The 24,631-nt window shown below is 61.0% G+C and overlaps 2 protein-coding genes across 7 annotated transcripts; both read right to left on the bottom strand.

Moving 5' to 3' along the window:
• Positions 1–649: 649 nt before the first annotated feature.
• On the bottom strand, positions 650–5,345 carry ASIC3 (acid sensing ion channel subunit 3). 2 transcript variants are annotated; one of them, XM_042249278.2, is made up of 12 exons: positions 5,133–5,345; positions 3,946–4,792; positions 2,824–2,974; positions 2,519–2,646; positions 2,211–2,406; positions 2,063–2,119; positions 1,794–1,941; positions 1,517–1,608; positions 1,339–1,418; positions 1,172–1,246; positions 929–987; positions 650–828 (listed from the first exon to the last, which is right to left on the bottom strand). In XM_042249278.2, exons 2-12 carry the CDS (start codon positions 4,477–4,479, stop codon positions 750–752), a joined length of 1,599 nt encoding a protein of 532 aa, XP_042105212.1. In that variant the 5' UTR covers positions 4,480–4,792; positions 5,133–5,345; the 3' UTR covers positions 650–749. The 2 variants fall into 2 exon arrangements, with proteins under 2 accessions (XP_042105212.1, XP_027824810.1); XM_027969009.2 differs by having other exon boundaries at positions 3,946–4,789.
• A 1,082-nt stretch (positions 5,346–6,427) lies between these two features.
• Positions 6,428–23,232, bottom strand: ABCB8 (ATP binding cassette subfamily B member 8). Of its 5 annotated transcripts, none has more exons than XM_027969005.2 (16): positions 23,050–23,232; positions 18,448–18,760; positions 17,950–18,105; positions 17,773–17,867; positions 17,568–17,673; positions 16,734–16,895; positions 16,537–16,622; positions 16,321–16,418; positions 15,826–15,931; positions 12,477–12,510; positions 12,141–12,277; positions 11,853–11,947; positions 11,588–11,721; positions 10,953–11,100; positions 8,996–9,297; positions 6,428–8,419 (listed from the first exon to the last, which is right to left on the bottom strand). In XM_027969005.2, the coding sequence occupies exons 1-16, from the start codon at positions 23,142–23,144 to the stop codon at positions 8,294–8,296; spliced, it is 2,193 nt and encodes a 730-aa protein (XP_027824806.1). In that variant the 5' UTR covers positions 23,145–23,232; the 3' UTR covers positions 6,428–8,293. The 5 variants fall into 5 exon arrangements, with proteins under 5 accessions (XP_027824806.1, XP_027824807.1, XP_042105208.1 ...); XM_027969006.2 differs by having other exon boundaries at positions 9,047–9,297; XM_042249274.1 differs by lacking the exon at positions 6,428–8,419 and adding an exon at positions 10,679–10,837 and having other exon boundaries at positions 9,185–9,297.
• Positions 23,233–24,631: the final 1,399 nt, after the last annotated feature.

The following is a 24,631-nucleotide window of genomic DNA, read 5'->3' as shown; positions in this document are numbered from 1 at the left end:
CAGGCTGGGCCGGGAGAGACCCACAGCCGTGGTTGGGAACCCCCCCAGCCCTGCTCCCTAATCTGTCCTTTTCCAACACTTAGGGTACAGAGAAGGTGCAGGGAAAGCAGGTCTGGGTGTGTGCTTCCTGGCAGGGGTGGGAAGGGGATCCCCCCCGGCCCCCAACCCCAAGCTGGGGCCTTTGGCTCTTGCAGGAGGCTGGGGAAGCAAAGAGAGGTTCCTCTGGAGATGGGGAGCCATATCAGCACTCAGTCCCTAATGTGAGAAAAAGTCATGACCGCCTCAAACAGGACAGCAGTCTGGTTCCTAGGAGCAGGCTGCCCCTCTGGCTTCCCGCCCCCTGTTCCGCCACTTCTCGGGGGGCTCCAGATAAGAGTCTCCCACCCACCCTTCCCTGACAGGACCCCAGGGGTGCGTCCTCGCGCTGCCTCGGGTCTGCCTGCCTCTGAGATGTCGGTTTGACAAAACTCACTCACATGGAGGCGCAGTGACCCCTGCCCTCCCAGCGCGCTTCTCTCACAGATTTCTGGGGGGTTAACATTTTGGACACCGTGTCTGCTGGGTGATGGTGGGCAGGGGCCTTCTTGGGGCTGAGTAGGGCTGAGGGTGGCCCGGCCAGTCGGCCTGTAAGAGGAACGGCAGCGGAGGCTGATGCTCTAGAACTTTATTTGGGGTGAAGGCGGCAAAGACGCAGGTGGGTCGGTCACATCCAGGGTGTCAGGGTGCAGACCGCACCCCCACCCCCGCGTCTAGAGGCGGGTGACGAGGTAGCACGTGCGGTGGGAGGCAGAGAGGGTCTTGGCAACAGCGGAGCAGGGGGTGGGAGGCCTGGGGAGACAGACCGCAGTGCTGGGTCCTGCCTGGCCCCTGCCCTCCCAGATCTAAGCTCTGCCCTCCTTCCTGACCTCAGGAGGCCGTTTCTTGTTACCTGGGGCCTGGGCTGAGGTGGGGAACTTGGGTCCGATGGCTGCCCGGCCCTTCCTGAAGCTGTGAGAGGAGGGAGAGGGTCAGAGGTGGGGGCGGGGATGGAGGGGTCTCCCCCCACCAGGGACCAGCCAGGATCACTGCCCTCCCCTGTCTTTCAGCTGGGTAGGGATGGTGTTCTACACTTAGGAGGGGGCTGAGCATGCACAGTGGCGATGGCAGGAGTGGGGATTCGGGGGGCTGTTACCAGATTGGCGCTGGAGGGCCTCTGGGGGCGCTTTCGGTTCCAGAAGCGACGACCCAGGACTCTGTCCCAGAACACCTGGGGACAAGCAGCGCTGGAGGTGGACCCCACACCGCGATGCTGTGGCTTGACTCCTCCCCCTCCCCTAGCTGGGGCCCAGGCCCACCCACCTCACAAAGGTAGTCCAGGATCTCCAGGATGGTGAGCAGGCTGGCCCCTATGAACAGTCCCATCTGGCCCCCAATGTCACCTGTGGAGGCGGGGTCACCCGGTCAGCCCACAGCTGTCTGCCCTGCCCACGCCTCCCCCCGGCCGCAGGGCGCTAGCTGCACGCAGGCGCAGACACACCGAGCAACTCGGACATTTCGTAGGCCTTCTTCTGCTCCACCGTCTCATAGTTGAGGGCTTCGAAGAAGATGTCCAGCACCAGCACGTTCTCCCTGGAGGAGGAGAGTGTTTGCTGGACACCCCTAGTGCCGGCTATTGGCAGGAAGGTTGAGGCGATTGCCCAGAGCCCCCGGAGCCGGGGAGCGTTGGGTAGCCGGGTTTCCCAGCCCTGGGTGCACACTGAGGTTCTGCCCGGAGGAGGGGGCCCGCCCCGCCTCCAGGGCCCCGCCCGGCTCACGCTATGTAGGCCTCGCTGCGGTTGTGTTTCCGGGCCAGGTAGCGGGCGGCGGCGCGGCTGGGCATCCGCACCATGGAGAGCTCCTTGGCGTAGCGAGTACTGGCGCATGGGTTGGGGCAGCGGCACGCGTCCTTCCGCAGCAGGGCATCTGCCAGCCACAGGCGCCCGGGTCACGGCCTCCCGCTTCGCGGGGCCGGCGCCGGGATCCGGGTCGCCGGCAGAGCCGGGGTGGGGGTGGGGCCGGGGTGTGGGGGAAGCTTGCCCCTTACCCAGCGCCGGGTGGGCACAGTCCTTGTACTGCTGGGGGCTGCACACTGGGGCACTGCCTGCACGGCGGGGGCAGGAGATAGCTTCAGGAGCGGCCCCCAGGACCCCCACTTCCCGGTACCCCCTCCTCTGAGGCCCCCAGCCTCTCACCCGGCATGTGCACCATCCTGCAGCCGCACTTGCGGGCCACATAGCGGCTCTGGCAGGCCAGGCGACACCCCACTAGACTGTACGGAGCGCTGAGGCCCGGGCTGGGGGTACCCAGAGGACCAGGCGCTTCTGGCTCAAAGTCAGGGTCCAGAGAGACAGAGCTGCAGTCGCCCCAGGGCGGCGGCAAGAAGCTCAGCTGGAGGTGGCGGGTTAAGGAGGCTCCCTGGGGGGCAGTGAGGTCCCTGGGGCAGGTGTGAGGAGCTGGGATGGGGTCTGGGGGGGTGGGGTGGGGGCATCAGGGAGGATGCTTGCTGCTTCTGGCAGGACACGAAAGTCTGGTAGCCAGGGGCTGCCCCGAAGCCCAGCTGGTCGATGAGTGGCGGCTCCTCCTGGGTGTGGATCTGCACTCGAACTCCCACCTCAAACGGGGTCTCCTCTGCAGGAAGAGGGGGACCCTGAGTCCTGAGGCCCAGGTCCCAGGGGCCCCCCTGCTGCAGCCCCCTCTCTCCAGGACTGTGACCAGCTAACTCCACCCCTTCCCACAGGAAAGGACAGGCCTGGCTCCACGTGGGCCCACTCCCAGGACGCCCCCCGCACGCTCCCCTCCCCGTACCCACGTCCCTCCACACGGGCAGGTACTCCTCCTGCTGCACGTCCAGCATAACCTCCAGCCCGTTGCCCATGCCACCCTTGGGGGTGCTCAGCAGCTCGGCTCCATCAGCACCAGAGTTAAAGGTGTAGCACTGGCCCATCCGCGTGAAGATCTGGGGGAAGGGCAGAGGACAGGCGTCTCTGGGGGCCAGCCGGCCCTTTCTCGAGGCCAGCACGAGGACCCTCCCTGGCCTCCATCTGGCGCTCTCTTTGAACACTGAAGCCTGCATTTTCATGCCCCCAACGTGTGTGATAAGTTGCTTCAGTCGTGTCCGACTCTACGACCCCATGGACCGTATATAGCCCGCCAGGCTCCTCTGTCCATGGGATTCTCCAGCCCAGATTACTGGAGTGGGTTGCATGCCTTCCTCCAGGGGGTCTTCCCGACCCAGGGATGAAACCCAGGTCTCCTGCTTTGCAGGTGGATTCTTTGCCAGCTGAGCCACCAGGGAAGCCCAAGAATTTTGGAGTGGGTAGACCATCTCCTCTTCCAGGGGATCTTCCTGACCCAGGGATCGAACCTGGGTCTCCTGCACTCCAGACAGATTCTTTACCTGATAGCTGAGCCACCAGGGAAGCCTCATGCCTCCAGACCCTCCCTCCACCGGCACATGGACTTGGACCCTCATCAGCTCCCATCACCCCCATGCCTCACCCTCACCGCAGGCCTTGAGCACAGCCTGCAGGACAAGTGTTTCTTTGGAGACTGGAATAAAAGGAAGAGGGTCCCAGCTGCCCTCCTTCAGGTCTGGCAGAAGAGGCAGAGGGAAACCAAGCCCCCTCCCTGCTGGCAGAGAAGCAGGGGGCCCTGGCCCAGCACACCAGACACCCCCAACTCCCTAGGAGCAGGCTTTCCCCAGACCAGACCTGGGCCCAGAGCCAGCCTGGGTGAGGGCCCCCAGCGCCCCCAGTGTGACCTTGCCCTCTGCGGTCCAGCTGAGGGTTGCGAGGGAGCTGAGAAGGACCGATTTTGGGGCTGAACAGAAAGGCACTGTTGAGGCAAGAGGAGGGGAGCCCTGGCCCCTGGCATGGCATGGCTGTCCAGGACCCCTGGCTCTGGGGGAGGCTGGCGCAGACAGCTCACCGTGGTGAAGTTCTCGGGCCCGCAAGGCCAGCCTCGGTAGCGACAGTCCAGCAGCATGTCCTCGAGGGCGTGCCCAGCCCGGGCATAGAGCCGGGCCACGTCAAAGGTGGGACTGGGCATGAAGCCGGGGGGCGCGGGGGGCCGGCCCAGGGCGCGCAGGTAGGCGGCATGCTCGGCCGGCTCCAGGCCCAGCAGCGCGGGCCCAGCCCAGTGCAGGTCATTGGGCGTGAGGCGTGAACGCCGCAGTGGGTTGACGTTGCACAGGGTGACAGCCGGGAAGGTGAGCCGGCGGCTCTCACGCTCCTCCAGGGCCGTCTCGTGGTGGAACTCGCCATAGTAGCGCACCCGCCCTGCCACCTGGTACAGGAAGGTGGCCAGGGCCAGGAGCACGGCGGCGGCCCACAGCCCTCGGCGCGCCGGCGGGGCCCCCGGGCCGAAGACGTGGCCCAGCCCGTGCATGGTGCAGCTGCTGGCGAACGCGCGGATATCTGAGGCGGGCAGCCGGGCCTCCTCCGGGCCCGTGGGGGGCTTCATGGCTGCAGCCCCCGGGGTGGAGGTGCAGGGGCGCAGAGGGGCAGGCGAGAGGGTCAGTCAAGGGTTGGGAAGGGTCATGCAGGGGTGCGTCAAGGAGGGCAGAGGCGAGGCAGAGGCACTGGCCTGGGGAGATGGGCTGTCCTGTCCGAAGGAGGGTCCCCTTGGCCTCCTCTGGCCCCAGGTGGTGGCCCTGCTGGGCACAGTGATGGGCCTCAGGGTGCGGGGGTTGCTCCGTGGCAGAGACCAGGTAGGGTGCAGCCGATGTGGCAAGCAGGGCAGCTCTGCTGGAGGCTGCTTGGCTGAGCCGGAGCTGCTGCAGAGGATTGGGTTTCAGCGGTGAGGGGGCAAGGGGGCTGGCAGAGCAGTCTGGGGGGGCGGGGAGGTCCCTGGGGCCCCAGGCTGAGCCATTAGTGCAGCGTGGTTGGGGGGGGTAGGGGAGGGGGTTGGCAGTGGAGACTACCAGAGGCGCCAGCAGGAAACCACAGCATTCCTGGATCGGGCTTGAGGAGGGGGAGCCCGGAGATAAATTGGGGCTGGGGGTGCTCTGGGTGGACCCCAGGTTCCCAGCTGCAGACCCTGAGTGTTGGGCCTGAGGGGCAGCCGCTGACCCTTGGCCCAGCCCTTGCCCCCCCCCCTACCCCCCGCAACCTCACCCTGGTTCATCTGCTCTTTCACAAACAGCGGAGCTGGCTCTCCACCAGGCTGGAAAGCAATGGGGAGCTGGCATCAGTGAGCTCTTCCTTCCAGGCCCCCAGTGTCCCAGACGACTCTGGGTGCTGGGAGCTTCTTTGGCCCCACGTCCAGAGGCGGTCCATCTCCAGCGATCCTCTCCCACCTCCCCATGCGCAGGCCCTCCTGTCTGGGGGGGGGGGGGGGCTGGCCTCTGCCGCAGTGACAGTGGCCTCACCCGTCACCCTTCAGGTGGGACATAGGTGCCCACGGGCCGCTCTCCTGGGTAGTACAGATGCTCTGTGAACTTCACACCTCTTTTCACTTAACGACACACCCTGGAGGCCATGTGGTATCCAGCACCCGGAAACCTTTTATGGTTTTAAACGGCCGCACACCATTTCATCTGTGCGGATGCACCATCGTCTGTACTGGCACAGCCTCACCTCTGTTGATGGATATTGGGGGTTTCCAGTCTTTCGCGGCAAACAATGGCACTCTCAGTAACGCTGCACAAATGGAAACTCCCAGAAATACAGCCGCCAGGTCAAGAAGAGATAACTGCACGGGGAACCTGATCGACACCATGAAATTCCCCATGGTGGGCGCTCCCATCAGGAACACGGGCGTGTGTCTATCTTCCAAGGGTGGGTGGGAGGCGGGGGGCACTTTTCTAAAGGAGGAGCTACGTGGCCTCTGGGCCAGCTGGAGAGTCCTGGGCCACAGGGCCCAGCATGGGGTGGTAACACTGGCCGTCTCAGGGCAGAGTCGGGGCCCTTGAATGATGCCTCGGATGTTCCACAGATGGGTTGGGTGAAGGAGAGCTCCTGGCGGCTGGAAAACAGAGAGCAGAGCTGCAGGCCCGCTGGCCTCGTGGGGTTCCGGTATCTTGCTGACCCGAAGTACAGGGGACAGGAAGGAGGCAGCTGCTGAGGGGGCCTAGCTGGGGAGGGCCTGCTGGGCCGCCAGACCCTGGGTTCGGTTAGCCGCTGGTCTGCCTGCGGCTGCGGGAGGCACTGCCAGCCTGAGACACGCTGGGGTTGATCTCCGCTAGTTTGTCGACTGCGTTCATTTCTGCTCTGTGTCCTTCCACAGAGCCTCTGCGGTGAGGCTCCACGAGACGTGGGCTCTTGGCAGCGAGGGGAAGTGTGCCAACTGAACACGGCCACACTGCACTGCGATCGCCCGTCCTCCCAGTGAGACCGCAGTGGGCAGGGGCCTCCCCGTCCCCACCTTGTGGGCTTTGCGGCCCACAGCAGGCGCTTAATGAACACACATCTTGAAGGAATGAATAACACCGTTTACTGCACAGATGTAACCAGAGTCTGAGGCTGCAGCCCCAAGTACCTTACCACAGATCATTCTAATTAAACTCTTAAAAACAAGCTCTCAACTAGAAGTACAGCTGGGTTTATGACCCATGCAGAATGGCTGCAGGAGCCGAGGCCGGGGTTAAGACTACGAGTGGGCGGCTGACCGCAGGGGCTTCCGTGGTCTCACTACTTCCCTAAAGGGGGTGGGGTAGGAGGGGGCAGGATTCGGAGAGGCCACCCTGCAGAGGTCAGGAAAGACCTGGGATCTGGTGTTGGGAGACGTCTGGAGGCTGCTGGTGGAACAGGAGCTGGCCAGGGCTGGGAGGGGCCCAGCCGGCCAGTGTGGACCAGGGCGGGAAGCTGAGACCTGCCCTTGGCTGCCCTCCCCAGGGAGGGGTTTAGTGGCAGAGCAAGCTGGAGCCAGGCCAGGCCTGCCTGCCCAGGGAGTCGACCTCTCATCAGCAAGAAAGCAGGGCATCCAAGCAGGCTGGTCATGGCCCAACGGTAGCATCTGCTCCCGGACTACATCCACGGAGGCTGCGGGGGGACTGAGCCCTGGCTGCCGCACGCACACCGGAGCTGTGCAAGCTGCCCCAGGCTGGCCTCCAGCCGCAGCCGCCCCCGTCACCCTTCTGTGCCGTGGGATATATCCAAATGGGCTCACTGGGGCCACCTGCTTCCTCACCCCAGGGCGAGACTCGGCGGGGTCGTCAGCTGGTACGGGCTGTGAAGTGGGGTAAGCTTCCTGGAGGGAAGTGCCGTGAGCAGACCTCAGGGAGGAGGGGTGACCAGTTCTGGGGCGACCAGGGCTGGAGGGAAACCCGCGGAAGCTGACACCCCACCCCACTCACAGCTTCGGGGTCGCAGGCTCATGCCACTGGGCAGCTGGCCTGTCCTCTTTCAAGAGGCAGCTCTGGTCAGACCTGCACCTGGGACCTCCTCTGACCACCCCAGGGAGGTTGGCAATGGCCGCTCATCGTTGGCCTGATTTTCTGTCTCATCAGCCCAAGGAGCTTGGCATCAGCTGCTCCATGGTGGGCTCTGGGGGGCGTTAGCACTGACTGTCCCCCGTGGGTGGGGGCTGGGGCATGTGTCCCCCTTCTGTCACTGTCAGAGCTAGGTGTCCCTACCTAGAGGGCGGGGGTCCACGTTCTCACCAGGTGACAGATTACAGCCACCCCTGACCCCCCACCCCTGGGCCAGGGGGCCCACCAGGCACCTGTCCCATTCAGACAGTAGTGGGGGATGGGGGGCGACGTCTAAAGGACTGTGTTACGGGGCAGGAGAAGGGAAGCTGTGCGCAGGACGGGACTGTGGGTTTGAAGGGTTGGTTCTGAGGCTGGTCCGCTTCTCCCAGGGTCTGAGAGGCACGTTAAGAGTCCATGGAGGAACTGGCTTGGGTGTGGGAGGAATGCTGGGGTGAGTCCCCACTGCCCTCCCCCAGTGCTGACTTGTGAAAGAGTCCTTGCAGCGGCAGCCTGTACACTGATAAGCTGTCAGGTGCCTAGAGGTGAGGCGCAGCAGGGTGGGCAGAGGGGTCAGGAGGGCTGGGCAAAGGGAGGGGACCCGCGCGGGGCCTGGGAGCCCGCCCCCTCCCCTGGCGGCCAGCCCAAGGACTCTCGGCTCCAACAGGAGGCGGGCAGCCTGGCAGCAGGAGGACAGCTGGGCCCAGCCTCCTCCCAGACCAGTGCCGGGCCCGGGGGTTTTATTCCGAGCAGGGGGAGCCGCCCCATCCAGCATGCTGGCTCTCCTCCTGGGGGCGGGGTCTGTAGGAGGTCCCCCTGAGCTGAGCTTTGGCCTTGGCCACAGACGCCTGGTGGTGACCAGACCTCTCAGGACTTGGAGTGCCGGTGCCCGAGGACTTGGGGCGCCTCTGAAGGCGGGGTATCCAGGGCCTGTCTCCGGATGAGCTCCGAGTAGAGCCCGCCCTTCTTCAGGAGCTCCTCATGGGTCCCCATCTGCAGAGAGGAAGCGGGGGCAGATGGTCACCCCCGGCCCGGCCCAGAGCTCACAGCCCTCGGAGGACCAGCTCCTTGGGCTGGCCTCCACCTAAGCCAGAGCCCCTCCCGAGGACACAGCACTGTGGGTCATAGGTCGCGGCTGGCGCATCTGCACTTGTTAGCCGAGCTGGATTGTGCAAGAGCCTCTAGGTCCCTCTGTCCTCCTTACAGGGCCCGGCGCCCCTCGCCCAGTGCAGGTGGCTGGGGGGCTGTGAGCCGGGCCCCATACAGCCTCCGAGTCCCACTGCAGACCCAGCCTTGGGGTGCTGCTCCCGCTGGGCCCCCATCAGGGTCTCCCTGGGGCCCTCCCCCAGCACTGTGCGCTTCTGGGAACTCTCCCCTGTGACACTGGGGGTCTCACTGCCGCTCTGCTCACTGCTCACCCACCCCCTTGGGAAGAAACAGGGGCCCAGAGCGGCCCGGGCTTACTGAAGGGCAAGAACTCCTGAATCCACACGGGTGCTACCACCAGACCATAACCCCCAGCCCCCAGGGTCAAGCCAGACCCTCCCACAGCTCAGCTGAGCCACCTACCTCCCTGTGTCCATCCCAGCCCACCGACCGTGCCCCAGGGCCCTGGCCAACCTCGCAGACCCGGCCGTGGGCCATGACGACGATCTGGTGGGCCGCGCGCACGGTGCTGAGCCGGTGGGCGATGACCAGCACGGTGCGCCCGGTGCTGGCGCGGTCCAGGGCCTCCTGCACGACTCTCTCGGACTCCGAGTCCAGCGCGCTGGTCGCCTCGTCCAGGATCAGCACGGCGGGCTGCTTGATGAGCGCTCGGGCGATGGCCAGGCGCTGCTTCTGGCCGCCAGACAGGGTTGCACCCCGCTCACCTGGGGGGCACGAGGTGGGGAGAGGGCAGGCGTGACGCCTGGCAGCACCCCGACCCCTCACCCCTGTGCACACAGCGGGGCGCAGTGACACCCGAGTAGGCCAGGCTCCAACCTGCACCAGGGTAGAGCTCGGAGCTGCGACAGGCCCGGGCCCACCTGCCCCGGCCCTGAAGCTCTAGCCACCTTCTCCTGGCCTCCTGGGTCTCTGTTGGACCCAGACGTGGCCCTGGATTGGGGGTGGCAGAATGGTGGGAGTCCACCCTACCCCCGGACATTCTGGGAAGACCACATGTGGGGTCCAAAATGCCCACAGAGAACAGCAAAGGTGGCAGGCTTAGTGCCAAGAAGAGCCTCCAGGTGACGACAGTCACAGAGCAGGAGCCGGAGGGACAGGGAGGGCCGGCTCCTTCAGGCAGGGCAGCGTCCAAGGAGCAGAGTCTCAGCAGCAAGAAACACGGACCTCGAAGGAGGGCTGCACGATGGGGCAGGCTAAGCTCAGCAGACCGAGGCCTAACTGTGTCAGTCACTCAGTCCTGTCCAACTCTGTGACCCTGTGGACTGTAGCCCACCAGGGCCCTCTGTCCATGGGATTCTCCAGGCAAGAATACTGGAGCGGGTAGCCTTTCCCTTCTCCAGCAGATCTTCCCGGCCCAGGGATCAAACCTGGGCCTCCTGCATTGCAGGCGGATTCTTTACCATCTGAGCCACCCGGGAAGCCCTGACCTAAGTGTCAAGAAGGTTGAGAGGGACTTCCCCAGTGGCCCAGGGGTTACGACTCTGTGCTTCCACTGCAGGGCACCCTGGCTGGATCCCTGGTCAGAGAACTAAAGTCCTGCATGAAGCAAGGTGTGGCCAAAAAGAGACTTGAGAACTTTGGATATGCCTGCACCATGAGAGGACTTCCCAGGTGGCACAGTTGTAAAGAATCCACATGCCAATTCAGGAGATGCAGGAGACCTGGGTTTAATCCCTGGGTGGGGAAGATCACCTGGAGGGAGGACATGGCAACCCACTCCAGTATTCTTGCCTGGAGTATCCCATGGACAAAGGAGCCTGGCAGGCTACAGTCCACAGAGTCACAAAGAGTCGGACATGTCCAGGACCATGAGACATGCTGGAATATTCTGCAACAGAGCCAAGAAAACGGACACGAGCCCAAAGGTTGAAGAAAGGGCCTCTGAGAGGAACACGTGAAGCCGCAAGAGTCAATGTGAAGATTCTCATGTGGCGCTGCAACGTTCTGACGCTCTAGAACCACCGGAGCCCTCTTCTGGGTAAGTCAGAACAGGGATTTGCCCAACCAAACCCATCCCTATGGGTAGCAAGAGTGGGAACACCTTTCATTCAAGGATAAAAGCCAGAGAGAGAAAGAGATCAATACCCTGAGCTTCTGGTCAGGTCTCGGGAGCTGACGTGGTGAGCTCTGAAGAGTGCCCACGGCGCGGATCACGTGTGTCCCCATCATGCTCCTTTCCCTGCAGCCGGCTTGTGCCTGAACCACCCGGCATGGACTCTGTCCCCGGAAAGCCGCCTCTGTCCCCTGAGGCCACAGTCCCGGTCTGGTATCCCCTGAGGCCATGACCGTGTTCCTGCCCCACCGCGCCCCAGCCCACGTGGGCCCCCAGGCCCGTGTGGGGCGCCGTGCCTGAACTCACCCACGATGGTGTTGTAGCCCTCTGGGAAGCTGATGATGAACTCGTGTGCGTTGGCTTCCCGGGCGGCTGCGTAAACCTCTTCGTCGGAGGCGTCTACCTTCCCGAAACGAATGTTCTCCATGATTGTGGTTCCAAACAGGACGGGCTCCTGGGGATGGGAGGTGGGGGGAACCACAGGCAACATCTTGATTCTGCCCCGAACCCCTGAGGGGTGTAATCAGGAGAGTTCTGGCCACAACAGGACCTCGTGGAGGGCAGGTGGGGAGGTTCAGAGTTACTGGTCAGAGAGAGACCCATCAGAGTGGGGAGAGGCTGAGCTCGCTGCAGGACACGGGGTCCCTTGGGAAGGGGCGAGGGAAGGCGGCTAGGAGAGCAAGACCAGCTGGCCGGGCAGGGCAACCTGCTTTGGGGTGACTGGAAAGGAAGATTTTATTATTACAATTTGACCTTCTGGATGCCACGGGCTGTCAGGGATCCTAAAATGGCCGCCCTGTGCGATCTCTTAAATTGAGGGACAAAGTCCGAAGGCAGAGCAGCAGCGGTTGGGACCCTGGTGAATGAACACCAGGACCAGTGAAGACAGCCCACCTGCCCCCACCCCCTCAAGGGCCGCAGGACTGAGAAGCAAGCTTCACCTGGCTGATGAAGCCAATGACCTGGCCCCGGAGCCAGGAAGGGTCGAGGGTGCGCAGGTCCTGCCCATCCAGCGTCACCATGCCCGCCGTGGGGTCGTAGAAGCGCTCGAGCAGAGAGGCCACGGTGGTCTTTCCTGGGGGTCGGGGAGGGGAGCGGGGCATGGGATTCCAGAGCATGTTCCGGGAGAGCGGGGCCCCTCCTGCCACACTGGGTGGCTCCAGGGGGCGGAGCTGCAGGTGGGGGGTGGTGGCGGGCCTCTCTTACCTCCCCCGGACTGGCCCACCAGGGCCACGATCTTGCCTGGGGGCAGCGTGAGGCTGAAGTCTCTGAGCACAGGGAAGCCGGGGCGGCAGGGGTAGCTGGCGGGAGGCGAGAGATCCTCAGGTCGCACCAGGTTCTCGGACCCTTGTCGCCCTGGTCCCTCCTGAACTCTCAAGTCTCCCTGAGCCCCGGAGGGGGGCTTATTCAGAGGGCCACACCGTCCCACGGGTCCCCAGACCTCCCCCTCCCCTGCCCTCAGCCTGGAAAGGAGAGGAGGCGGCTGACACCGACCTGAAGGAGACGTTGTGAAAGGCGATGGAGCCGCGCAGGCGCTCCCGGGGCAGGCTGCAGCCCCCGCTGAGTGGGATGCCGGGGCTCAGGGTCATGTACTCAAAGACACGGGCGCCTGCGCTGAGCCCCCGCACCACCTGGGGAGGGGTTTGAGTCTGGGGTGAGGGAGGCCTGGGTCTGAGGGAAGGGGCAGCGTCTCCTGGGCTCCCCCACCCGGGTGGGAAGGGCTCATGGTGTCCCCTTCCCTGGATGCCCATGCAAGCATGCAGGTGGGTGGCTGTGGGACTCCAGCCCAGATTCCAGGCCCGCACCCCCAGACCCTTCTCTGTAGCTCACCTGACCGAACAGGATGGAGAGGTTGGCCATGGACCTGCAAGGAGAAGACGTGGGCTGAAAGCGGGCAACAGGAAGATGCTGAGAGAAGGCGGCCTGGAGGCGGAGGGGCAGGTTTGAGGGGGCGGGCGTGCTGAGTGAGGGGGGGAACCGGGCAGCCTAAGGCCAAACCGAGAGGCTTCTCCCGAAACCTGGGGCCTTGGCAACCCTGGGCAGACCACCCAGTCCTGGGACAAGTCGCTCCTCCCTTCAGAACCTCGTTCTCTCCTGGCCCGGAGGGGGCTGACAGCTGAGGACTCCCTGAGGGCCAGGCTCCAGGGAGGAAACGGCCGGGAAGGTGGGTGGCGGGCAGGGGCTTGGGCTTCAGGCTGCCCGAAGCCTGCAGGGTGAGGCCCACCCAGGCAGTGGGATCTAGGGCTGTCCACGCCCGGGGAAGCAAGGTCTAATCAAGTGGAAAAAAGGATGTTACTCCTTCCACAGGCAGAAGGAAACAGAAGACACTGGACCGCAGGTCAGGGGGTGGCTGGGGGACCCCAAGAGAAAATTCCCTGAAGATGTTATCTCATTGCAGCTGCACCCAGACAGTGGGCGGCTGCCTCTGTCACACGGGGCTGGAGGTGGGTGAGTCACCGCTCCTTAGTCACAGTGCCAGGCTGGCCTGGCCACCCGTGACTGTGTGTCTGCCATGGTGTGTGCGGGTTTTTCTAGAAGCAAGACTGCCTCCCCAGGGTCATACTTGTCCCAGCACCCAGGTGGGGGCTGGGGGTGGAGGGGACGGGGCTCAGAGCGCTTGCTGGAGGGGGCGAGAGGCACGGAGAGGAGCCGGGACAGGGTGCTCTCGGCCAATGTCGGGAGAGCACTGTCCACCAGAGACCTGGAAGCCACTAGGGCCTGGCGGGGCTGCCATGCGACCACTGAAAGCCAGCTGCGCGTGACCCTGCTCGCGGGGATGGTGCGAGAGGCAGGCCTCGCCCTCCCTGGGGGCCCCGCGGGGCAGAGAGGTGGCTGGGCCCTTCCGAGGGGGACCTAGACCCGGACGCCTGGCCGTGACCCTGGTCCATCTGGGCACCTCCCCGTCCCTTCCAGGACCCCAGGGCCACCACTGAGAACCCCTCAGGTGGGGTCCAAAGATTGAGGCTGCTTGAACTCCGGGCAGGCCTGCCTCCCTGCCTCCCCCTGGGCTAGACCCCAGGAGGAAACAACAACTTCTTTACTGAACACCCAGTTCCTCCAAGGTGGGTGGTGAAGGCTTTCCATGTGGTATATGTGTGTGTGTGTTAGTCACTCAGTTGTGTCTGACTCTTTGTGACCCCAAGGACTGTAGCCCACCAGGCTCCTCCATCCATGGGATTTCCCAGGCAAGAGTACTGGAGTGGGGTGTCATTTCCTTCTCCAGTGGAGTCTTCCTGTGGGATCGAACCTGCATCTCCCACATTGCGGGCAGACGCTTTGCCGCCTGAGTCCCCAGGGAAGCCCCCTGTCCTTGGCGAGGGGCCCCCAAATGGCTGGGCCAAGGGCCCAGTGAGTGGCCCCACCTAGCAGCCTGTGAGCGGCTTTCCTGAGTCTGTAACGGTAGTCTGCTAGCCTGCCAGGCTGTGCAGCTAGGGCCTGGCGGGGAGGGAAGGAGCAGGTCTGTGCCCAGGCCACAGCGCGAGGGGGCCCAGCGGAAGGCGAGTCCGAGGGAGGAAGACCGACCCCATGCAGGGAGCCGGGGGGGGTCCGTGCAGGTCAGCACCACGGGAGGGGCAGCCGGGGGCGGCCCGAGTTCCGACTCTGGAACCCTCAGACCTGCGTCCCAAGGCCACGGGGGAGGAGGGGGGTGCCCAGGCCCAGAGAGGGTGTGAAGGGGCCCGACTAGGCAGCACTGAGCAGAAATGGGCGGATCCTGGTCTTTGTGGGACACTGGCCTGGGGCTGGAAAAGGTGGACTCTGTCTACCTGCCCTGCCTTGGGGTGAGCGCCCTCTGCCCCGAATGGTAACAAGGCTAATGGTGAAGGACTCTGGAAGAAACGGCCCCCATGCTCGTGGGGGTGAGACCCGGAGCAGAGCAAGACGCAAGGACCGGGGGAATCGGGGTGAGGCGGGGGGATCCAGGGGGGCGTCGGGGCTGATGCTGTTTTCTCCACACAGTTGGTGGTAACACGGGTCTTCCCTCTGCAGTTACTTGTTATTCCACATTTGCTCTATTTATCTAGCGTCTATTTACACTGTATGTGTTTTGGTGTATATGGTGCATGAGGGAGAAGACAAAGCGAGGGGAAGTGGAATCAGCGGAAGGAGCTGCCAGGAACTCAGCTTGGAAGGGGCAGGGAGGGAAGGAGGCCGCCCGCCCTGGGTCCTCTCATGGCAGAGCTGGTGGGGACAGAGGGCCAGCGGAGCCACGGACATGGCGAGCCAGCTTGGTGGGACATGCAGGGGAAGGTCAGGCAGAGGGCGGGAGGCCAGCTCTTAGAGAGTGCATCAAAGATGGCCTACTGTACTTGGACTCTTAAAGAAAGAAAGTGAAGTCGCTCAGTCACGTCCAGCTCTTTGGAGACCCCCATGGACTGTAGCCTGCCAGGCTTCTCTGTCCATGGAATTTCCCAGGCAAGGATACTGGAGGGGGTTGCCATTTCCTCCGCCAGGGGATCTTCCCCACCCAGGGATCGAACCCAGGTCTCCCGCACTGCAGGCAGACCCTTGACCGTCTGAGCCACCAGGGAAGACCACACAGAGTCTTACTCAGCCTTAAAAGGGAAGGCAGTTCTGACACCTGGCCCAAAGTGGATGAACCTGGGAGAAGTTGCGCTCACAGAAAGATGCCCTCACCAGGGACAGACCCCGTATGAGCCCACCTACACGAGGACCTGAAGCGGACAGACTCACAGAGATAGACAGCAGGACGGGGTCGCCGGGGGCTGGCGGGGGGTGGGTGGGGGTGGGTGGGGGGGGTGGGGGTGGGGGTGGGTAGGGGGGTCGTCTAGGGACAGCATTTCGGTTTTGCAAAGTGAAGACGTTCTGAGGACGGATGTTGGTGATGGTCACACAACATGAGCGTTATGTGACGCTCGCTACTGAACTGTACTTAAATACGTTAAGACGGTAAATTCTGTTACGTGCATTTTATCAAGAAATTAAACAAAAACGGCTTATCAAGCAAACTTTTGAGTTGCTGGGAAGTTGAAGCTGACAGCTGTGTTTCTGAGGGTACAGTGAATGAGGTCGAGGGGAGCCCTGAGTGGGCACTGCTGGGAGGCAGGCGGCCCCCTCCCCAGACCTGCACTTCGCTGGGGGAGCTGGTCACCGTACCCACAGCAGACTGGTGCCCCCTGCCCCAGCTGGGCCCCTCGGGAAGAGAACGGCCCACACTCACCTCTGCACAGTCTGGGAGGCCACCAGGAAGGACATGAGGTCTCCCCCCGTCAGCTGCTGCCCAGCCACGAGGGAGCCCCCAACAAACAGGGTGCCCAAGACCATGCCTGTGAGGGGCGAGGAGAGGTGGTCAGGGAGGAGGGCGGGGGCAGAGCCTGGCCCCTGTGCTGGTCCTAGCACCGGTCCCTGCCATGCTCCCCGAATGGCGTTCCGGCAAGTCACGCGAATGGTCTCTGCCTTAGTTCCTCCTTTGGCGATGAGAGGGTTGGGGGCACCTCACTGCTTCCTCCGCAGCAGCCCTGCCCATGGCTCAGATGTGGCCCTGGGCCTGTGTGCCCACTCCCTGCCTGAGCTGGCAGCCTTCTCCCCTCGTTAGCAGATCAGCTTCCCGGCATTGGGGTGACACTGGCCGCCAAGCAGGCAGAGGGCTGCCCTGGCTCTTCTGAGCTCACCCCGAGTTGCGCCCATACTCCCCCGGGGGCCCCTGCTCACGCACAGTTGAAGGCGATGTTGGAGAGCCCCTGGAACAAGGCGATCCCTCTGCCCAGCTCCTCCGCCTTACAGCGGGACCCCTCCAGTTCCGCTCCATAGCGTCTGGGGATAGAGGCCAAGCCCGGCCCTCAGGAAGCTGGCAAGGTGGGGCCCAGGGCAGATGGAGGGGCCTTTGGGGAGCATCCCCCAGCTCTGCGCTCTGCCCCCACTCAGGACTCACTCCTCCTCCCGCTGCTCCATGGCGAAGGCTCGCACAGTCCGCACGTTGCCCAGGGCCTCATCTGCCACACCCGTTGCCCTGGCGACCTGCGAGGGACCCAGGAGTTAGGAAGCCAGGATGCAGACGGGGAGGGTGACCGAGGAGCACAGGGCGCAGAGGAGGGGAGTGCAGGGGGGGGCGGGCGGGAATTCCGATACCTGCTCCTGACACTGGCGAGACAGTTTTCTGAGAGCTGAGCCCATCAGGGTGCCAACTCCCATCAGGGCAGGTGTGGCCACCATCAGCAGCAGCGTGAGGCGTGTGGAGAGCATGGACAGGGACACCAGGCAGCCGGCCACCTGCGTACAGCTCCGCAACCCCTGGGCAGTGGACAGGAAGCCTGTGAGGTGTCAGCAATAGGACGTGGGACTCACCAAGCATCGCATGGCTAGAGCCAGCTCCCCACTCCACTCACAGGGTAAGGCCACAGGTCTGACCCCCGGGAGGCCACTGGTCACAGACTGTAACCCTCTCCTGACCAGCAGGGGTGAGAAACTACGGACCAAGGCCTCCTCCTCCTCCTCCTTCTAATGCCACTGCCCTCTTCTGCTCCAGAAACTGAACCAAAAAAAGGACCGCCTGGAGACGCCGCCCAGGGCCTGCTGGGGGGTCAGTGACAACATGGGGAGCAGGGGATGGAGAGAGGACATCAGGAATTCAGCAGAGCTGTCGCTGGCTCTCCTGTCAGTGGGCCAGGCACGCCGGGGCCAGGCCATGACGATGCTCTTGGCAAGCTTCCGGGGGAGGTCAGATTTCACCTCAGGAGAGAAAGAGCCTATCCTGACCTTAGACACACGGCTGTGGCACCTCCCACCTGTGAACGTCCCTGTACCCGCACCCACATCCTCACCAGAGGGCAGACCTCTTGCTTTGGTGTGAGCTGGGGGCGAGGAGACCCAAGAGTGGGGCAGGGCTGGCCTGCAAGAGTGTGTGCAAACGTGTGTGACTCTAACAGTGCCCCAGGTCAGGTCCCCTCCACCTGGGGCACTGACCTGGGAGATGACGAGTTTGAAGGAGGATTTAAACTCCTGCACGTCCGTCGTCAGTCGGCTCACCAGCTGCCCTGTCTTCTTAGCATCGAAGAACTCGATGTCTTGGCTGGTGGCGGCCGCAGATGGAGGGAAGGAGGGAGACACGCCCTCAGGACGAGGCCCCGCCCCAGACACGCCCCCAGGCCACAGGGCCCCCACCCCCTACCGGAGCAGGTTGCAGAAAAGCGCCCTCCGCAGGTCCACGGCCATGCGCTCGCCAATGCGCGACAGCAGCACCAGGTACCCGAAGGTCAGCAGGCCCTGCGAGACAGGCCCGGCTCTCAGGGGAGCCCGGGGCTCCTCGGGGGAGCGGTGGGCCCCCCAGCCCTCCCTCCTGTGGTACCTGGAGGCCGTAGAGGAGGAGCAGGTGGGTGCTGAGGCTCCGGGACTCCTTCAGGAAGCTGCCCACGTGGTCCCTCGTGTACTTAGCCACGATCTCCACCAGCTGCCCCAGGAGCAGGGGGATCTGCACGTTCACCAAGGCTGCGCCCAGGGCCAGCTTGGGGGCGGGGGCAGCCGGTCAGAGGGGGACCACCTCTACCCCGTTCCTGAACCTTCCTCTCTCACTGCTGCCCCTTGCTGTGGGGGTTCCTGTGTCTCTCAGAGAGGAAAACCCGGCCGCCAGCTCCTGGGGACCCTTGGACCCTGTCCCCCAGCCACCCTGTGCAGGTCCTCCAAGGGACCCTCGGCCATGTCCCCATGCCAGCGGCTCCAGGTCTCCTCTGAGACTCAGGCGGGCAGGAAAGCTGTCTCCGCGCAGCCCTGGCTGGGGGCTTCTGCAAACGGGGGCTGTATCCTTCCCTTCCCTGGTGTTGGTCGGGGGGGCGGGAGAAGACCTCACCACAACGGCTGCCCCCAGGACCAGCAGGTGGGGGCGCAGAAACTGCCAGAAGAGCGTCCAGTTAAAGCGGGGCTCCAGGACACGGGGTCTGGAGCGGGCCGGGGGAGCCTCTTCTGGCTCACACAGTGCCACAAGGCCGAGGCGGGGGCACTTACTCAGAACCAGGGGGCCCAGGAGGATTCCCCCGACCCAGTGCCAGGCAGAGGGGCTCCGGATGGGAGCCGGGGGTGCTCGAGGGAGGCGGGCCCGGAGCTGTGAGCGCAGCCGGGCCATGGCCCCGAGGAGGCAGGCGCTGGGGCGGCCATCGGAGGACCTGCAGAGAGAATGTCAATGACGGCTCACGGGCCTGGCTGGCCTTCAGCTGAGCAGCGCGGCGCCCGGCTCTCGGCCTCTGGCTCAGCACTCTGGGGGACAGAGGCTTCTCTGTGACAGCTCTCCCTGGCCATCTCAGGGTGGCTCTTAGGCAAACTCCATTTCTGAGACAAACACACCCAGTGGAAAGTCATCAAGTCTCAAAGGTGTTTGCCCCCAGCTCGTCTTTGGGATGGCTGGCCCTAATCAGCAACCACCTCCAACCCCTGCTCTTTCAGAATGACGGGTCATCAGAGCTGGACGGTGCTCCCCTTACAGACAAGCAGCAGAACTGGGACAAGGTGGGAGCCCTGCTGTCTGACTCCAGAATCCAGGCTCAGGACTGAGTGTGATGAGCTCACAGTTACATGTGGTGCGACCAGGAGTGATCCCAAGACTCTGCCCACTGGTCGGAAGCTTATTATACCCCATCACCCTGTTCCCTCCCGGGCCTTGGCTAACGTGACAGACAAGGCATGGAAGAAAAAGGTGACGATAAAATCCAAGTAACTTGTATCTCGTCATCTCACACAGGCCAAGATCCCCTATCCTGCAGTTTCGGTATCTGTAGATGGCAATGCAGGGGGACCAGCCTACTATGCACCATGCTCTGCTCCAAGGTCCAGGGAGCAAGAGGCCAACAGGACAGACCACGTAACGGTCCTCGTGGTGGTTAAGCTTTAGCATGGGTGTATGGACATACATGCCCTGATGCTGGGAAAGATTGAAGGCAGAAGGAGAAGAGGGCGGCAGAGGATGAGATGGTTAGATAGCAACACCGACTCAATGGATGTGAACTTGAGCAAACCCCAGGAGATGGTGAAGGACACGCGAGGCTGGCATGCTGCAGTCCAAGGGATGGCAAAGAGTTGGACATGACTTAGTGACTGAACAACAACAATGTATAGGGCGGGGGTGGGGGGGGACACAAAAATAGCTAACGACAAAGCTTGCTGAGGGTGGGGAGTGGGGGACCCATTACTGTCCCTTTAAAACATGTGGACTTGAGAGGGCAAGGAAGACCATAATCATAATTGCATTTTAAAGATCCTTGCAGAGAGGAGTGAGCTGGAGAAGGACAGGAGCAGCTATAGGGAGGCCTGTTAGAAATATCTGTTACCTGGTCAAGAGTAGATGGGAGGATGATCAAAGATGCAAATAAGATTACTGATGGGGAGAGGCTTTTAAAAAACAAATGGATGGGAGGGTTTTCCTTTATGACAATGGTTTTTCCTATTTCCAGACCCTCCTAACTACACACTCAGTCTCATCCTTCCCTGTTTCAATGAAGCCTGCCTGCGCTTCTTGCCACCTCTATGTGACATCTCCCCCCACCCCATCCACCTGCCTGTTTTCCACCGCATATTTCATATCTATCCAAAATATAAATGGAAAAATATATAAACAGAGAAGCTCACTGTCCTGCTCTCTGTAAATACCCCACTTCCCCATCAGACTATATATATTCCTTGATGGCAGGAAGTAAGATCTTATTCACCACTGTATCCCCAGAACACTTAGCAGAGCTCTGGTACAAAACAGAGTTCAGCAAATGGTTATGTTTGTTGAGTGCATGCCCTCATCAGAAATGCAGAAGAATCTGACAAAATCAACCCTGAATATTCATTGGAAGGACTGATGCTGAAGCTCCAATACTTTGGCCACCTGATGTGAAGAGCTGACTCACTGGAAAAGACCCTGATGCTGGGAAAGATTGAAGGCAGGAGGAGAAGGGGACAACAGAGGATGAGATAGTTGGACAGCATTATTGACTCAATGGACATGAGTTAGAGCAAACCCTAGGAAATGGTAAAGAACTGGAAAGCCCGGCATGCTGCAGGCCATGGGGTCACAAAGAGTTGGACATGACTTAGTGACTGACCAACAAATAACCCGATTCACTGCTGCAATGTTTTTAAAGATTTAGACTTACTATAGACAATAGTACGAAATATATTTTACTTTACAACTGAGCACAGTGAACGTATGTATGTTGCAGAAAATTGAAATGCTTCACAAAAAAACACTTTCCTTAGTTTTTTATTTTTTTGGGCCTCAAGGTTTGCAGGATCTTTGTTCCTCCACTAGGGATCAAATATGAGCCCTGGCAGTGAGCCCAAGTTCTAACCACTGAATCGCCAGGCAAGTCCCTCCCTAATTTGTTTCTTAAACGTGTTATATTATATTCTTAAACGTGTTATGTTATATTCACTTTCTTTAAAATTTAATTCATTTACGGCTGTACTGGGTCTTCGCTGGTGCACTCGGGCTCTCCTTAGTTGTGGTGAGCAGGGGCTACTCTGTGTTGCCCTGGGGCTCCTCATTGTGGTAGCTTCTCTTCCTGCAAAGCACAGGCTCTAAGTGTGTGGGCTTAGAAGTTGTGGCATGCTGGCTAGGCCCTCAAGTGCGGACTCAGCAGTTGTGGCCCACAGGCACAGGTGCTCTGAGGCACATGGAATCCTCCCGCACCAGGGATCAAACCTGGATCTCCTGCATTGACAGGTGGATTCCCATCCACTGTACCACCAGGGAAGTCCTATATCCCTTCTAAAGGGTCCAGACTCACTAAATTCATTTTCTGATCTATTGTGTTGTGACTTGCAGGTCTGAAAAACACTGCACTATGAACACACAAATCCCAGCACACAATTTGATGTCTTTCCTGGGGTTGTGCTCTCGTTTAAATAACATCAACACCCTTACTCTTTTCCTAAGGACTGTATTCAAGCCTTTTAGTAATTTACCATGGCCACTTTCCAGCTTTTCTCATCTTCTCCAAACTAAGGTCTAAGCAGTGCTTGGTCACTGCCCAAAACTGGCAACTACTTCCCAGCACCAGTACTTCTAAGCTGCAGCTCTGCCCCTCTTGCCCTCCATCAGTCAAATGTGCTTCCTGAAGGACACAAGTCCACATCCACCCGACCCTGTGATCTGCTGCCTGCCTGGCTCTTGGGTTTTCACTCTAGGATTAGAAAGGAATCAGTTGCTTCTCGTAAAGCTTTTACAACGGAGTCCCAGTCTCTGGGTCCTTTTCGTTCCCCATTTGTGTTTTTCTCTCTTGGGACCAACGTGTGCAGAGCGAATGAACACCAACATATACATACTCTTCTATCTCTGCTGAAAGTATACAGATTTAGGAACCATTTTTGTTCAATTCACACTGAGTCTGGGGAACAGCCATACAAAATGTCTCTGGACACTTAATTTTTGTCCACATCTCCAGACCAATTCCAAGAATGAGAACTGAGGCCAGAAAGGGGGGGCCTGATGAAAGGGAAAAAGTTGGCTTAAAACTCAACATTCAGAAAACTAAGCCCATGGCATCCACTACCATCACTTCATGGCAAATAGATGGGGAAACAGTGACAGACTTTATTTTGGGGGGCTCCAAAATCACTGCAGATGGTGACTGCAGCCATGAAATTAAATGACACTTGCTCCTTGGAAGAAAAGTTATGACCAACCTAGACAGCATATTAAAAAGCAGAGACATTACTTTGCCAATAAAAGTCCGTCTAGCCAAGGCTATGGTTTTCCAGTGGTCATGTATGGATGTGAGAGTTGAACTGTAAAGAAAGCTGAGCACCGAAGAACTGATGCTTTTGAACTGTGGTTTTGGAGAAGACACTTGAGAGTCCCTTGGACTGCAAGGAGATCCAACCAGACCATCCTAAAGGAAATCAGTCCTGAATATTCACTGGAAGGACTGATGCTGATGCTGAAACTCCAACACTTTGGCCACCTAATGCGAAGAACTGACTCATTTGAAAAAACCCTGATGCTGGGAAGGATTGAAGGCAGGGGGAGAAGAGGACGACAGAGGATGAGATGGCTGGATGGCATCACCGACTCGATGGACATGAGTTTGAGTAAGCTCCGGGAGTTGGTGATGGACAGGGAGGCCTGGCGTGCAGCAGTCCCTGGGGTCGCAGAGAGTCAGATACGGCTGAGCGGCTGAACTGAACCGAAATGACACCTGTGCAGCACGGCGCCCCCTGGTGGGGAGAGCACACCCAGCGTGGTCCCCGACCCAGAGCGCCCCCCTCCGTCCAGCCTTCGCGCGGACACAGACGCGCCGAGCCTCCTGCCGGCACCTGGCCGTCATGGGAACGACAGTCGACCCCCGGGCCAGGACGGCCTACAGCTCCCAGCAGACCTTGCGAGAGCCCGGGACTCCATCTCCCGGCGGGCCCCACGCCCTTCAGGCGGGTCAGTATCCCACGCTCCCAGTTAGGTTTCGTCCCTTTTTACCTGACAGCCGAGAATGTCTGGAAGCGGAGGGGTAGCAACGGCTTGCCTGGGACGGGGCCACCCCGAATCCCGACTCGAAACAAGTGCACCAGCATGATGTGGGTAGAACCGGACCAGCTGGCAACAGCGGCTTCACCCTGATCCCATTGAGGGCTCCATGTTGGCTCTAGCCCGCATCCCGACAACCCCCGCGCGACGCGGCGCTGATTGGCGGAAAGAAGCATCAATTTCATTGCAAGCTGTGATTGGAGGAAACCTCATTCGCGCCTCAACGATGATTGGAGAGAGCCGCCTGTGGCCCGTCCCCCTCTCGTCCAGTTCTGGGCGGGGCCGAGCCGGAAGCGGCAATGTTTTCCGCCCGCCTCAGGGGTCGGCTCTGAGGTGACGTCCTGAGGGCGTGCCGAGTGCGCTCCCCCGCCCCGCCGGGTATCCATAGTAACGCGTCAGTCGCCGACCGCGAGGTCAGTCTCTTACGCGTGCTCTCAGAGCATTCCAGGTGACCCGAAATCTCCGGGGAGTGTAGAACGCTGGTTCTGGGAGACCAAGGGACAAAAATCGTTTGGAGTTGTTTTTTTTTTTTTCCCCCAAAATATGTGCACGTGCCTTTCCATCCACCCCGCTCCCCTAGGCGAGTCAGAGCTCCGGGGACAACGTGTGTGCTTGCTTAGTCGCTTCAGGCGTGTCCGAGTCTTCGCGACTCTACGGACTGCAGCTCGCCAGGCTACTCTGTCCATGGGATTCTCCAGGCAAGAACACTGGAGTGGGTCGCCGTGCCCTTCTCCGGGGATCTTCCCGACCCAGGGATCGAACCTGCATCTGTCTCCTGCATTGGCAGGCAGATTCTTTACCACTAGCTCGCCACCCGCTATGGCCACCACATATATTTGGGGAAAAACTCCCCTGGTGATTCTGACAAGCTCGCGCTACACAATAGTTTAGAACCACTGGCGCGACTCCAGATCCGTCTCCCTGATAGATACCTTCCTACCGAAGTCAGGCTGGCTTGCCTGTAGCTGCCACCGCACAGCTCTTACACCTGCAATTTCTCGATTATTTCTTCTGTGTAATTATTTGCTTGCATAGCCACCTCCCTACCAGGCTGTGACTGCCTTTTGGATAGTGGCTCTGTCACGGGTCCCCTCTTTCCCTTCTCCACGCCTGGCAAGGAAAAGTGCCCTTTATAATAACTTGAATTGGGCTGGTGGTAGGGAGGCTGTCCATTGATGAATCTGGAGTGAAACTGGGGAGGAAAATGTGCCAGGATTAGTTTGAAGTTCGGCTGGGTGCAGAGGGTGTCTGAGAGGATCCTAAATTGCATATGGTGGAAAACTGGGGTGAGTGAGGTTGGGGAGAGACCAGAGGAAACCCCACAGAACCCATTTGGGCAGACATCTCAGAGAGATCGTGGGAATTTCTTGGCCCCTCTGCAGTGTGAGGTTCCATTTGGGGACACCCGAAGTCTTGTTTTCATAGCTCTGCCTCCTGCTCTGGGATAAAACTCTGCAAGTCCTGAGCTATTATGACACTTCCCCTCCCAGGAAAGAAGCACAGGTTCCTCCTCCAAGTTCCTCCAGAAGGCAAT

This window comes from Ovis aries, chromosome 4 (genome assembly GCF_016772045.2).
Source record: "Ovis aries strain OAR_USU_Benz2616 breed Rambouillet chromosome 4, ARS-UI_Ramb_v3.0, whole genome shotgun sequence".
Taxonomy (NCBI): domain Eukaryota; kingdom Metazoa; phylum Chordata; class Mammalia; order Artiodactyla; family Bovidae; genus Ovis; species Ovis aries.
Note: the sequence above shows the minus strand (reverse complement) of the source record. Positions and strands in the feature narration are given on the sequence as shown.